Raw genomic sequence first — 15,766 nt, 5'->3', positions numbered from 1 at the left:
TGGCTGGTGTGTGGAGGGGGTAAGAAATCTCCACTAAAGGCATTTGATGATCCAGTTACGAAGGAATAGTGTGTTCGCATAGAGGATAGCCTATTTAAATCATACATTTGATGGGGGTGTCATACTTTGCATCAATCCTGATGCTGCGTGCTGCTCATGCAGAGTTGCGTTGTGGGTAAATGCCCCCTTGAAACAGCTCCTAAAATAGCCATCCCAGAATTCTTTGGGGTAGCCCCTGACTGCTTGCCAGCAGCACTAAATATAAAGCCACACCACTTGCGCCACAAATGAGTTGATTGTGACACACGCACACAATTCTTCTGCACATACACACGGGACAGCAGTAGAGCTGGGATGATAATGTTGCGTGATTTTGCTACACAATGTTCCTGTAGATTGTTCTAAAACCATTATTTGGTCAACAGTAATAGCCTATGCATTATGTTGATTCCTGCTATAGAAGTATCTGCCTGTCCCTGTTTCGTTGTCGGCTGCTGTGTGAGCGAGCCACTCTCACTCCCTCTCCCCACTGTGCGCACAGAGGAGGGAGAGATGCATTCTGAAAAGCACAAGCATATGACCGTTGCCTGAAATGCAATTGCGGGAAAAATACACTTTTACAAAGCAATTACTGTTAGGCTTGGGCGGTATCCAGATTTTCATATTGTCATACTGTCCTTCTCTCATACCAGGATTTTGCTAGTAGGAAGCGCAGAGAAAAAATCGCAGCTGTACAGAACTCATCCAGAGCTCTTTGACTTCTGGCAGAAAGCCATTATAAGATATCTGATGGCAAACATTTAGTAGTGAATTGCATAGAAGTGTAACTTCATCACCTCAGGTGCGCCGCACAACAGACTCGCCGATAGATATAGAACGCTATAGACTCACCAGCTCGCTTTCTCCCGTTTTTGCTATTTACAAACAAACACATAACTGGCTCAACTGTTCTGGGGAATTACGGTAAGCTTCATCATTTAAAATGTGACTGGTAAATTGCAGAATGCAAGTTGACTGCAGAAGGTGACTTCAGGTAATAACTTAAAGACGCTACAAATATTACAATTTATTAAAAAACTTCAAATAAATAGTTTTGACGGTATTGGAGAAAGCATCCTGTGGCTTTTTCCAAATAACCCGGGAATACCGCCCAAGCCTAATTACAGTTTTTCTAGTTACAGAGGAGAGTCACAGCTTTCTGTGAGTATATAATTCATTTTTCACCTATTTCATATTGAGTTAATGGCACCACTTTAAAAACGTAGTAGGCTGTAGTATGGCTTTGATCCACGAGCCGTGCAAAGTGCGCCATTTGCAGTGAATATGCCTGCATCAAGTAGGCTAGTGTTGTCAGGATACCAGAATTTTGACTTTGATACCATGTTTTATAATAATATGGGACATATAGGGCTTTTCAAGGACCCAAAGTCGTGTTACAATTGTTGAACTATTGGGGGGGGCTTAAGGGTAAGGGCTTTTCAAAGAGGTGGGGCTTTAGGAGGGACTGAAAGATGGTGATGGACTCTGAGTCGCGGATGCCTGGAGGGAGGGCGTTCCAGAGCCTAGGAGCAACCTCGGAGAAGGCCCTGTGGCCTGGGGTTAACAAGGTGGCCTGCTGTGGTGGAACGGAGTGCACGTGTGGTTTGGTAGGGGAGAACGTCTGACGGGTAAGGTGGTGAAGGGCTCTGTAGATCAGAAGGAGGATCTTGTAATCAATGTGCTGGGAGACAGGGAGCCAGCCAGTGGAGTTCACAGAGGACAGGGTGATCTGTTGCAAGGACTTAGTGAGAAGTCGTGCTGCAGAGTTATGAACCATTTGGAGCTTATGGAGGGAGCTTGAGTTGATGCCAGAGAGTAGTGCGTTGCAGTAGTCAAGACGGGAGAAGATTAATGCATGTATGAGGGTTTCAGCAGGAGGATGGGAGAGAGAGGACCTGACTTTGGCAATGTTGTGGAGGTGGAAGAATGAGGATTTGACAGTCGGTCTTATGTGGTGGTCAAAAGAGATGTTGGAGTCTTGGATAACGCCAAGGTTGCGTGCATGGAGGGGGGAGGTAGAGACAGTGGTGTCGTGAATGGTGTGGGTGGATTTGGTGCCTATGAGGAGTTCCATTTTATCACAGTTGAGCTTGAGGAAGTTTTGTTGCATCCATGTTTTTATTGCAGGGATGCAGGATTCAATGTTTGTCAGAGGTGGGTTGAGGAGGGATTTGGTGCTGAGGTAGATCTGGGTGTAATCGCATAGCAGTGGAAGTCAAGGTTGAAGTGACTGAAGATCTGACCAATGGGGAGGATGTAGATGAGGAAGGGATCCAGCACAGAGCCCTGGGGGACACCCTGTGTAACTGCAGCTGAGTCTGAGATGTGGCCATTGAGGGAGATGTAGCGGGTCCGGTTTGTGAGGTATGATTGTAGCCAGGAGAGTGCGGTGCCCTCAACGCCCAGACCCTCAAGCCTGGTGAGGAGGATCTGATGGCTCACTGTGTCAAAGGGTTTAGTGTCACGGTACTTTATACCATCACTATACTCCATACCAAAACTATACCACAGCTACTGCTCTGTTCAATTGTTGGGCATCTTGAGTTCAATATTATAACATTTAAAAAAACATCACATCAACATTTTTCAGAGACAGCCATGTACAGTGGATTGCGAAAGTATTCACCCCCCTTGGCATTTTTCCTATTTTGTTGCCTTACAACCTGGAATTAAAATTGATTTTGGGGGGGGGTTGTATCATTTGATTTACACAACATGCCTACCACTTTGAAGATGAAAAATATTTTTTCTTGTGAAACAAACAAGTAATAAGACAAAAAAACAGAACTTGAGTGTGCATAACTATTCACCCCCCCCCCCAAAGTCAATACTTTGTAGAGCCACCTTTTGCAGCAATTACAGCTGCAAGTCTCTTGGGGTATGTCTCTATAAGCTTGGCACATCTAGCCACTGGGATTTTTGCCCATTCTTCAAGGCAAAACTGCTCCAGCTCGTTCAAGTTGGATGGGTTCCGCTGGTGTACAGCAATCTTTAAGTCATACCACAGATTCTCAATTGGATTGAGGTCTGGGCTTTGACTAGGCCATTCCAAGACATTTAAATGTTTCCCCTTAAACCACTCGAGTGTTGCTTCAGCAGTATGCTTAGGGTCATTGTCCTGCTGGAGGGGGAACCTCTGTCCCAGTCTCAAATCTCTGGAAGACTGAAACAGGTTTTCCTCAAGGATTTCCCTGTACATTCTTCCATATGTTTGGGGAGTCTCCCACATGCCTTTTGGCGAACAACAAACGTGTATGCTTCTTTTTTTATTTAAGCAATGGCTTTTTTCTGGCCACTCTTCCGTAAAGCCCAGCTCTGTGGAGTGTACGGCTTAAAGTGGTCCTATGGACAGATACTCCAATCTCCACTGTGGAGCTTTGCAGCTCCTTCAGGGTTATCTTTGGTCTCTTTGTTGCCTCTGATTAATGCCCTCCTTGCCTGCTCCGTGAGTTTTGGTGGGCGGCCCTCACTTGGCAGGTTTGTTGTGGTGCCATATTCCTTCAATTTTTTAATAATGGATTTAATGGTGCTCCGTGGGATGTTCAAAGTTTCTGATATTTTTTTATAACCCAACCCTGATCTGTACTTCTCCACAACTTTGTCCCTGACCTGTTTGTAGAGCTCCTTGGTCTTCATGGTGCCGCTTGCTTGGTGGTGCCTCTTGCTTAGTGGTGTTGCAGACTCTGGGGCCTTTCAGAATAGGTGTGTGTATATATACTGAGATCATGTGACCCTTAGATTGCACACAGGTGGACTTTATTTAACTAATTATGTGACATCTGAAGGTAATTGGTTGCACCAGATCTTATTTAGGGGCTTCATAGCAAAGGGGGTGAATACATATGCACGCACCACATTTCCGTTATTTATTTTGTAGAATGTTTTGAAACGACGTTTCTTTTTATTTCACTTCACCAATTTGGACTATTTTGTGTATGTCCATTACATGGAATCCAAATAAAAATCTATTTAAATTACAGGGTGTAATGCAACAAAATAGGAAAAACGCCAAGGGGGATGAATACTTTTGCAAGGCACTGTATGCATTAATGAATCAATTATACAAATCATACAATGAATTTGACTTTGGTAAAAACAATCTAACTACGAAATCACATAATGATAATCATCTATTTTAATGGTAAATCTCTATAAACTGGGTGTATCAAGCCTAGGCCTATTCACAATACAGGTGAATGCACATTCAATAAGAGTGTGTGCATGCATTGAGTTACTGCGCTTGTTTTGGCTGATTTCATGACAATCTGTTTACTTTCCATTTGGGACTTGTACTGATCAACAACATTTGCATAGAAGTAGCGCACAATTTTATAAAATAAGCTGTCTTTTTAACCAGTATAAAGTTATTCACGAGGCAAGAGGGTTGCGGCCCATCAGCCCTGTTCACACCACAGTGATTCACACACTGACTGTTCGCTGAGGCAATAGATAATCTTTGGCAGATGGAGAGACGTGATGAAGAGCATGAGTAATGTTTTTGGTTGCAATCGGCTTTGAAACAGCATATTTTGCGTTATGATTAGTGTATTATCACAAACAAAGTACTAGAGCAGAAATTGTTAGCTCCAGCTGTAAGATGACAAGGAATGTTAGCCTACAAAGCTGAAAGCTACCGGTATCTTCTTGCATTGTTAAGTGTTCTAGCCTGTATGGACATTGTTTTGCGAACAGTAATTAACAGTTTAAAAATGTCTACATGCCGTGCCGCATTATTCAAGTGTCTTAACTTCTGTGCACCGTGAGTGGGGAGTTAACATGATACAGCACAGACTCCCAGTGCAGGCTAGCAACATGACAAACCAAACTGTTTTTCCATGTTCTAGTATCGAAAAAGTGTTTTTGAGTTCCCACTTCCTCAGGTGGTGAATAATGGCCTATAGGGCAGGCCAATATGCACAAAGATGTTGGCAAATTCTCTGAATAGCCAAATAGAAATCTGATAATTCTGAATCCTATTTTGACAGGTTGCACATGAAAAAATTAATAATGTATTCCCTGGATATGTTAGATGAAATGGGTAACTTTTTTAATCATAGGGTACCGTCTCCGTTGTCTAGAGCCCTGCCGCTAATGTAAAGTAATTGTCCATTAAAATATTATGTTTATGGGTCTATTTGATTGCTATAAAATATTTTACTTTTAGTCCGTATCGCGCACAGTTGTAGCACCCCCCAAAACAATGTTTTACCAGCTGGTTCATCGTTATAGCAGAAAATTGGAAAATGTATGGCGATATGGATTTTGGTCCATATCCCCCAGCTCTAGACAGTATCAGATGTATACAGATGTGTGGCTTGGAATCACTGTGTTCTGAAGGAAACACATACAGTGGGGAAAAAAAGTATTTAGTCAGTCACCAATTGTGCAAGTTCTCCCACTTAAAAAGATGAGAGAGGCCTGTAATTTTCATCATAGGTACACGTCAACTATGACAGACAAATTGAGGAAAAAAAATCCAGAAAATTACATTGTAGGATTTTTTTATGAATTTATTTGCAAATTATGGTGGAAAATAAGTATTTGGTCACCTACAAACAAGCAAGATTTCTGGCTCTCACAGACCTGTAACTTCTTATTTAAGAGGCTCCTCTGTCCTCCACTCGTTACCTGTATTAATGGCATCTGTTTGAACTTGTTATCAGTATAAAAGACACCTGTCCACAACCTCAAACAGTCACACTCCAAACTCCACTGTGGCCAAGACCAAAGAGCTGACAAAGGACACCAGAAACAAAATTGTAGACCTGCACCAGGCTGGGAAGACTGAATCTGCAATAGGTAAGCAGCTTGGTTTGAAGAAATCAACTGTGGGAGCAATTATTAGGAAATGGAAGACATACAAGACCACTGATAATCTCCCTCGATCTGGGGCTCCACGCAAGATCTCACCCCGTAGGGTCAAAATGATCACAAGAACGGTGAGCAAAAATCCCAGAACCACACGGGGGGACCTAGTGAATGACCTGCAGAGAGCTGGGACCAAAGTAACAAAGCCTACCATCAGTAACACACTACGCCGCCAGGGACTCAAATCCTGCAGTGCGAGACGTGTCCGCCTGCTTAAGCCAGTAAATGTCCAGGCCTGTCTGAAGTTTGCTAGAGTGCATTTGGATGATCCAGAAGAGGATTGGGAGAATGTCATATGGTCAGATGAAACCAAAATAGAACTTTTTGGTAAAAACTCAACTCGTCGTGTTTGGAGGACAAAGAATGCTGAGTTGCATCCAAAGAACACCATACCTACTGTGAAGTATGGGGGTGGAAACATCATGCTTTGGGGCTGTTTTTCTGCAAAGGGACCAGGACGACTGATCCGTGTAAAGGAAAGAATGAATGGGGCCATGTATCGTGAGATTTTGAGTGAAAACCTCCTTCCATCAGCAAGGGCATTGAAGATGAAACGTGGCTGGGTCTTTCAGCATGACAATGATCCCAAACACACCGCCCGGGCAATGAAGGAGTGGCTTCGTAAGAAGCATTTCAAGGTCCTGGAGTGGCCTAGCCAGTCTCCTGATCTCAACCCCATAGAAAATCTTTGGAGGGAGTTGAAAGTCTGTGTTGCCCAGCGACAGCCCCAAAACATCACTGCTCTAGAGGAGATCTGCATGGAGGAATGGGCCAAAATACCAGCAACAGTGTGTGAAAACCTTGTGAAGACTTACAGAAAACGTTTGACCTGTGTCATTGCCAACAAAGGGTATATAACAAAGTATTGAGAAACTTTTGTTATTGACCAAATACTTATTTTCCACCATAATTTGCAAATAAATTCATTAAAAATCCTACAATGTGATTTTCTGGATTTTTTTTTCTCATTTTGTCTGTCATAGTTGACGTGTACGAAAATTACAGGCCTCTCTCATCTTTTTAAGTGGGAGAACTTGCACAATTGGTGGCTGACTAAATACTTTTTTTCCCCACTGTAGGGGAGCTCACACACCTACATGCATTCACATACAGTAAAGCCTAGACGTACGGTATCCTCTCATTTCCTTGTTACTCACTTGTGTGTGTGTGTAGTGTTGATCTGACACACAGAACAAACTACCTTTGTACTTTAGAATGACCTAATCATGACTCAATGACAGATGAGTCTCTCCACTTCCTTTACCATCTCTTTGAACCGGAGCTGGTGTGAGTGTGTCAATATCTCGAATAGAGCGACACAAGCTGCATGCCATTGATCATTTACTCTTACATGTATCCTACAATCATACCGTGGAAGCATGGACCACTTATGGTGTAACACTTAAATACGTCCCCCTGCTATCTTCAATGGCCTACAATCTTGAAAAATCAAAGGGAATCCAAGTAAAACCAAAGGGAGGTACAGTTTACTTGTACGCCTGGGCCTGGCAGACATCCAAAAGGACAGCCAGGGCAATGGTTCTCAGTATTGCCACATAGTGTGTTCCTCTATTACAGAGCTGGTTCACAAGCAGAGATTTAGCTCAGTTATTCTCTGCGTTGGAGTTGGAAGGAGTTCTGCTTTTTAACTTGCTGAAAGAGCAGTTGCATTCTTTATGAATAGTATTCATGTAGAATATTAACACAAATGTTAGTAATTGATTTGAGTGATTCAGAGCATATTTGAGTCGGATCATGTTGCAGACAGCCGTTGGACTTTTTACCTCTAGCTGATTGGTACAGTTGTGTGTGTGTGTGTGTGTGTGTGTGTGTGTGTCTCTGCATGTGACTCGCTGTGTGCTTGTGGCTATTGCGGTGTGCCTGTGTGTGGTTGTACAGGTAACTGACAAAATAAAGGAAACGCCAACATAAAGTGTCTTTAATAGGTCGTTGGGCCACCACAAGCCAGAATGCACATTGGCATAGATTCTACAAGTGTCTGGAACTCTATTGGAGGAATGCGACAACATTCTTCCATGAGAAATTCCATGTTTTGGTGATGGTGGTGGAAAACGCCGTCTCAGGCGCTGCTCCAGAATCTCCCAAAAATGTTCAATTGGGTTGAGATCTGGTGACTGAGACGGCCATGGTATATGGTTTACATCATTTTCATGCTCATAAAACCATTCAGTGGCCACTCATATCCTGTTGATGGGGGCATTGTCGTCCTATGGGGGCATAGCCATGGTAGCCAAAATAATGGCCTGCCCAGAATTTTAATGCATGATAAGATGTTTATTGCTTAATTAACTCAGGAACCACAACGGCTTTCAAAATACTTTTATAACCCTCAATTTCTCAAGTGTTTCCATTATTCTGGCAGTTAACTGTGTGTGAGTTTCTGTACTGTTCTCTCGCTCTCTCTCTTCAGTAACCCCTTTCCCCCCCCCCCCCTTCTCTCCTCTCTCTTTCCCTCTGCACCCCTCGCTCTATAAAAAGACCAGAGCAGGTGTGTGTGATGTCGCCTAACGCTTATAGAATGTTGGTTGATGGCTTTATTTAGGTTTTGCTGGAGAGCAGTTTTTACAGTGGTGACCGGGCAGTTGGAAGGTGCTTGTGCGTGTGTCTACCGACCGGGTCCAGCTCTGGCTGATGCTTGCTCATTCAGACACTGCTGTAAACTCCTACAGTGACGTGTCTGAACATAGTGTTCAAACAGAGTAAGGATGGAAGAGGAAGATTAAAAGGAATTGTTTATTTAACCCCCTTTTCTCTCCTCTCAGCAGACATGCATTCTTTTGCATAGTTGTCATTCTTGCACCTCCCATTTCGACAGCAAGGCTCTTACAGGGACTGTCCAGCTTCATTGGTATTCAGTGCCTTGACTACTCACTCACACACAAACACTCCTGTCCCAGTCACCAGTCTATATATTTAAATTTGTCCTCCAGCGATAATAAATCAATAATAATTTTACTGTTAAAAAGCAATATCCCAAGTATAAATACAGTAAAGTACACACACTAAAGGGTTAAAAAATATTTTGGTCTGATGGGGATTGTGATGTCGTCGGCCTCCCTCCTTGCTTGAGGAACAATGGAGAAGCAATAGAGAACAAAAGAGGAAAGCCTCAACCGGCTCTCTCATACTGACAGAAACCTTGTATTTTCTTTAAGCACACCTTCTTCTCGGTCTCTAAGCTGTCTGGTTGGAAGGAAACAGCGCCCGCCCTGGAAATGGCCTTCAGACAGCACCACCGTCGCCACACTCTTTGCATACGATCAGATTCCTTTCCGAGTTTGAGTGTGTTTGTGTGTGATGTACGTGTGGCGGCATATTGAATGTGTGTCAGCTACTGCCATCAACTCAGAATCTGTATTTCCCTGGGAAGATACATTCCAAGGCTGCATCGTCATTTACCCATATAGACATATTAACTGCACATAATCAGCTGGGTTCGAACATGATGCAGGCTTACAACGTCAAGTCCTCTTTAGGTTTAGAAAATTGAGCTTTTCAAGGGGCTTGTGAGTATTTCTGTATATAATTCATAGCTGTGATGTTTGCTGGTTGTGGGTGCAAAGTCCTTGTCGGGTGGTGATAATACATACCTTACAAGTGGAAGATCAGACACTCCTGTAGAATGGACTAGATTTCAGTTCTCTTGATGAGACGCATGATCATATGTGACACACATGATACTTCTATCCTCTCAGCTTTGAAGACACTTGCTTTGTGTGTTTGTGTGTGTGCATGTCACACTGTATTACGGAACCCCTAATGACTTTTATGGAGGACGCTTTCTTTAATGTAGTCGTATAGAATTCCATCACACACTGACAGCCTCTCACATGAATAGGCCTGTACTGTAGCTGTTTTATGTTTCACTATCAAATCCACAATTTTATCCTGCTGTTCATTTCCTAAGTGGTCAGCCTGGCCAGGTTGTGTTTCTCCTTGTGCTGTGTTAGATACAGTATGTGGTGATGAAGGCTTCTCATACCTGTTGTTTTTATGGGTTGGCTCAGTGTTGATGGAGTATGACATCTTTACTGTCCATATGGTCTCCTGTCCTTGAGGCTGGCTGATAAATATATATTAAAACAACTGGGGGGGGGGGGCGACGACGACTATCTGGCCCTGAAACATATTTGGTAAACCCCCCCCCCATCTCCGTCTCTCTCCCCCCTCTCTCTCTCAGGGGGCGTTTGGAGCTCTTCAGAAGATCTGTGAGGACTCAGCAGAGATCTTGGACAGTGACGTGTTGGACCGTCCGCTCAACGTTATGATCCCAAAGTTCCTGCAGTTCTTCAAGCACAGCAGCCCCAAGATAAGGTACTCAAATCAAACCAAATGTATTTATAAAGTATTTTGTTTACATCAGCATTTGTCACAAAGTGCCTTACAGTAACTCGGCCTAGACCCCAAATAGCAAGCAGAAGCACAGTGGTAAGCAAAAGTACCTAGAGTATGAGTGTACTGGGTCTCCCTCACTCTCCCTGCTCACAGCCTTGGCTCCACCTGGAGTGAGCGAAAGAGGCAACACCTTGCGCCTCCTTTTAATTGGTTCCAAAACAACCCATAGCCAGGTGTTGTTTTCAGATCTAGCTATATTTACAGGCACTTTGATCCAAAGTGTTCTCTCAGATCCCTCTTTCCTCAGGCTTATAGATGAAACTGTCTCTGTCTCTATATCCATCCTTAGGCGTTATCAGTGTCTGAGATCCCAGATTGGAGACTGGGGGGAGGAACAGAGGCAGCATTGATAAGGGGGAACACATGAGTTTGGGTGGTGTGAGGTTGAGGCTCTAAGGAGTCTGTCTTGTGGTGTTGCAGGTCTCATGCCATCGCCTGCGTCAACCAGTTCATCATCAGTAGGACCCAGGCCCTAATGCTGCACATCGACGACTTCATCGAGGCAAGTCTGACCCCGCCGTGACCTCTGCAGTCAGACCTATATACTCTGACCTCCCATAATCCCCAGACAGCCCTGTGACTATCTGATATGCCCACAAAGTCAGACACATGCCATGAGCCTCCTGCAATCAAGTCATACACACACACACACACACACACACACACACACACACACACACACACACACAGCCCACCCAACTAGCCTCCGCTGTCAGTGCAGGCAGGCAGGTATATGGCCTCAGCTCTCAGTACAGTGTGTCAGTAGGTTAGAGCTGAGCCTCTACGCAGCACAACACTGCACTACCAAGAGATAGACCCGAGCTGCAGTTTATTACACCAACCCCAATTCCACCGATTTGGATCAGGGCTAGATCACGTTAACCACTGATGAGCTTAACTTCCAGCCAGCTGGTCCCTGGATCAGGACGGCTGCATCCAGTAACCACACAGTGACGATGACAATACAGCAAGCGGATAGGAGATAAAGGGCTACTGTTTAATGTCCCTCTCATGTCTTTAGCTGCGGGGGTGAGAGAGGGGGCACTCTGCGTGGAAGAGGCACAGGTCACATGAAATCCAATTTGCATATTCTAAATAAAGTGTTAGCTTTAAAAACGCCCTGCAGAAATAAACTATTTTCACTGGTGAGTTCTTTGTGATAACGGGCAGAAGGCCAGAGTTGTAGCAGGCTCTGAGTTGCTCAATAGAAGCTCAGTAGAACTCATTAGGTCAGTAGATGACCAGAGGCTTAGTAGTCTAATTGGTACAGAAAGTGATCTGAAAGGCCAAACTGATCCTAGATCAGAACTCTTACTCTTGAGACGCTTTATGCAGAGGGACCACAAATCTTCCAATACGTTGTATCAAACTCAAAAATGAAGACAATAACAGAAAACATAGCATCACTTAATGTGCCCAACATTATATCTTCTGTAGTCGGACTGTTCTAGTGAAGGATAAGCAATGCTTTTTGAGGACATTATTAATTAATCAAACAGGCCTGGACGCACGCGCTTTGGGCTGCGGCACACACAGAGACTGAACCGGCACGGACACCACATGTGACACAGAGCATAAAATAACGCGACCAGCAAAACAAAAAACACTATCTGCACAACCTATGGTAGCCAACACCACTATTACACTTTGACCAATAGCGACAACAACAGTGTCACATCAAAGGTGACAGGCTTGTGGTGTTGAAAGGACAGCGACCGTAATACCTGTGCACTGAAGGAGAGACCGTTTTGGTCAAACACACAGACATGGCTCATACACAGGCGACAGCATTCACACACAGCATAAAATAATGTTAAAGAATAAGCTGCCCATTCATTCCAGTAGGCACCATGAAATCAGAACAATACAAAAGCACCACCATTTCATGTCCTATATTAACAAACCAGCTATTACTTCTCATTACAAATATATTTTATCACATTCATCACACTAACGGGTGATCTAAGGTTTTAAAATGCAGCAATGTTTCAGTCATTATTTTTCAAAGAGCTAGCTAACAGCAAGCGAGTTGCAACAAAAAACAGTGCCACTCACCGTGATGATCATTTGTAAAGTTTGAAAGACGTTTGAAAGTTAATCTTGAAAAGGGTGACGCTAACAAATTACAACAACATCCACCTTGAAGTTGCTCCAGCCGCCGTCACCTTTGTCACAGTACTACATACAACACAAGCTAGCTAACGTTACTAGCTTTACGCCTCGATCAGACCGACAGTGTCATTGCATTTTGGGACACCAGAGGTACATTCATTTCCAATGGAACGCTGTGCAGCATTGTGTTGCAGAGGCAGTTGCAGTGGATTTATCCAACGTATGCATCTAATTGTATGCATAGATTGACAGAAATGGTAACAAAAAGTAAATGTTGAAGTTCTGTTGCACACATCCAGTAACAATGTTGGATTACATAATGGAAAAAGTTTGACTTCAGAATTGATGCGTCATTGATGCAATGATGCTGTCGGTCTGATCGAGGCTTGCACCACTGATTATTTGCTCTTGCGCTCTCAGTAGTGACGTGTCTAGGCCTTTGAGAAGGCCTAGACACTAGAGGTATGCCAAGTAGTCGGACAAAACAAGTATCGTAACGGATATGGGCAATTATGATCTCAGTATTTTTTGTAATTATCCGTGATTGGAAAAAATATATATTTTCATGTGCCAGCACACATCTTTCAGTCAGAAAAGTGAGGTGCTTACGTGGTGTAAATAACTCAACTGTCAATTTACGGATACGAGTATGGCCATGTCGGCACACCCCTGCTAGGTCCCACCCATTGCAAGTCAAAATGTGATTGGTTCATTCCACTGTCACTCCAAAATTCTGCTGTAAAACAGTTGAATGGCAGAGGCTTTCTGTCCAGGTTCTGATGGCCTAGAGACAATGGTTGGCTAAGCTAGCTAGATTTTTCTACCCAGAGACCACCGAAGAAAAATCCTGAGTGGATATTTTTTTTCTCTTCAGTATTAACTCTTCTCTTTTTAACACATTGAAGAGATTAAATCAGAAGATCGTAACAATTATTTGTTTTGTTTTACAATTAATGTATAAATCCTTAGGCCTTCCCCACTGGTTTTATGATCCACAAAGCATCTCAGAAAAGGTCCTAGAAAACCTGTTTTGACTTCACCTAATTATTGTCATGTTGGCATGCATAAACTTTTTTAACAAATTCTGATGGTTATTAAAAGCAGAATATTTTGACAATATTACTGTCATATCAACACGCTTGTCACTCCTGTTTAACAGCTCTAAATGGCTTTGGCGCAATAGGCCTCAAGTCACTTGCCGATAATGTTGCATACAACATTTGAAAGGTGTATCATTTTCATCGAACACAATCAAAGTTAACATAAGCCCTAGATGCCTTCAATTGCCCAACTTATAGGCATGCCCAATTTAAGCTTATTTTTTTAACAACGTGGTATTGCGCTCCAAAGGGTTAACTTTAAATAACATAATATATACTGAACAAAAATATAAATGCAACATGCAACAATTCCAACAATTTTACTGAGTTACAGTTTGTATAAGGAAATCAGTCAATTGAAATTAATTAATTAATTGGTTCCTAATCTATGGATTTCACATGAATGGGCAGGGGCACAGTCATGGGTGGGCCTGGGCGGGCATAGGGCCACCAACTGGGGAGCCAGGCCCAGCCAGTCAATTAATTTTTCCCCACGAAAGGGCTTTATTACAGACAGAAATACTCCTCAGTTTCATCAGCTGTCCAGGTGGCTGGTCTCAGACGATCCCGCAGGTGAAGAAGCCGGATGTGGAGGTCCTGGGCTGGCGTGGTTACACGTGGTCTGCGGTTGTGAGGCAGGTTGGACGTACTGCCAAATCCTCTAAAACGACATTGGAGGCTGCTTATGGTAGAAAAATGAACATTACATTCTCTGGCAACAGCTCTGGTGGACATTCCTGCTGTCAGCTTGCCAATTGCACGCTCCCTCAAAACTTGACATCTGTGGCATTGTGTTGTGTGACAAAACTGCACATTTTAGAGGCCTTTTAATGTCAAATAAAAAATTTTTTTGTCACATGCGTCGAATACAACCGGTGTAGACCTTACCGTGAAATGCTTACTTACAAGCCCTTAACCAACAATGCAGTTCAAGAAATAGTTAAGAAAATATTTACTAAATAAACTAAAGTAAAAAATTTAATAAAAAGTAACACAATAAAATAACAATAACGAGGCTATATACAGGGGGTACCGGTACCGAGTCTATGTGCGCGGGTACAGGTTAGTAGAGGTAATTTGTAGGTAGGGGTAAAGTGACTATGCATAGATAATAAACAGCGTCCCCAGCACAAGTTGCACCTGTATAATGATCATGCTGTTTAATCAGCTTCTTGATATGCCACACCTGGAAGATGGATGGATTATCTTGGCAAAGTAGAAATGCTCACTAACAGGGATGTAAACAAATTTGTGCACAACATTTGAGAGAAATAAGCTTTATGTGCAATTTCTGGGATCTTTTATTTCAGCTCATGAAACATGGGACCAACACTTTACATGTTGCGTTTATATTTTTGTTCAGTATAGATAATTAAATAATTAAAATAAAAACATGTTTATTTATTAGCCTAGTGGATTAAGTATTTAGGCATATAATGTGAAATAGGCCTGTTTCACAACCGGCCGTGATTGGGAGTCCCATAGGGCAGCGCACAATTGGCCCAGCGTCGTCCGGGTTTGGCCGGTGTAGGCTGTCATTGTAAATAAGAATTTGTTCTTAACTGACTTGCCTAGTTAAATAAAATAAAAAAATATATATATATATATATATATATATATATATATATATATATACAGTGGGGAAAAAAAGTATTTAGTCAGCCACCAATTGCGCAAGTTCTCCCACTTAAAAAGATGAGAGGCCTGTAATTTTCATCATAGGTACACGTCAACTATGACAGACAGAATGAGAAAAAAAAATCCAGAAAATCACATTGTAGGATTTTTAATGAATTTATTTGCAAATTATGGTGGAAAATAAGTATTTGGTCAATAACAAAAGTTTCTCAATACTTTGTTATATACCCTTTGTTGGCAATGACACAGGTCAAACGTTTTCTGTAAGTCTTCACAAGGTTTTCACACACTGTTGCTGGTATTTTGGCCCATTCCTCCATGCATATCTCCTCTAGAGCAGTGATGTTTTGGGGCTGTCGCTGGGCAACACAGACTTTCAACTCCCTCCAAAGATTTTCTATGGGGTTGAGATCTGGAGACTGGCTAGGCCACTCCAGGACCTTGAAATGCTTCTTACGAAGCCACTCCTTCGTTGCCCGGGCGGTGTGTTTGGGATCATTGTCATGCTGAAAGACCCAGCCACGTTTCATCTTCAATGCCCTTGCTGATGGAAAAAGGGTTTCACTCAAAATCTCACGATACATGGCCCCATT

General features: G+C 42.9%; 1 protein-coding gene across 2 annotated transcripts in view; it reads left to right on the top strand.

Annotated features, from left to right (window-relative positions):
- Positions 1-15,766, top strand: part of LOC121582152 (transportin-1) — a 53,920-nt gene that overhangs the window by 19,545 nt on the left and 18,609 nt on the right. For both annotated transcript variants that reach the window (XM_041897766.2, XM_041897767.2), the window contains exons 6-7: positions 10,109-10,242; positions 10,744-10,825. In XM_041897766.2, coding sequence (XP_041753700.1) covers positions 10,109-10,242; positions 10,744-10,825 — 216 coding nt within the window. The remainder of the gene's footprint in view (positions 1-10,108; positions 10,243-10,743; positions 10,826-15,766) is intronic.

This window comes from Coregonus clupeaformis, chromosome 15, assembly GCF_020615455.1.
Source record: "Coregonus clupeaformis isolate EN_2021a chromosome 15, ASM2061545v1, whole genome shotgun sequence".
Taxonomy (NCBI): Eukaryota; Metazoa; Chordata; class Actinopteri; order Salmoniformes; family Salmonidae; genus Coregonus; species Coregonus clupeaformis.
The sequence above is the reverse complement of the archived record's forward strand: the minus strand, read 5'-3'. Positions and strand labels throughout refer to the sequence as shown.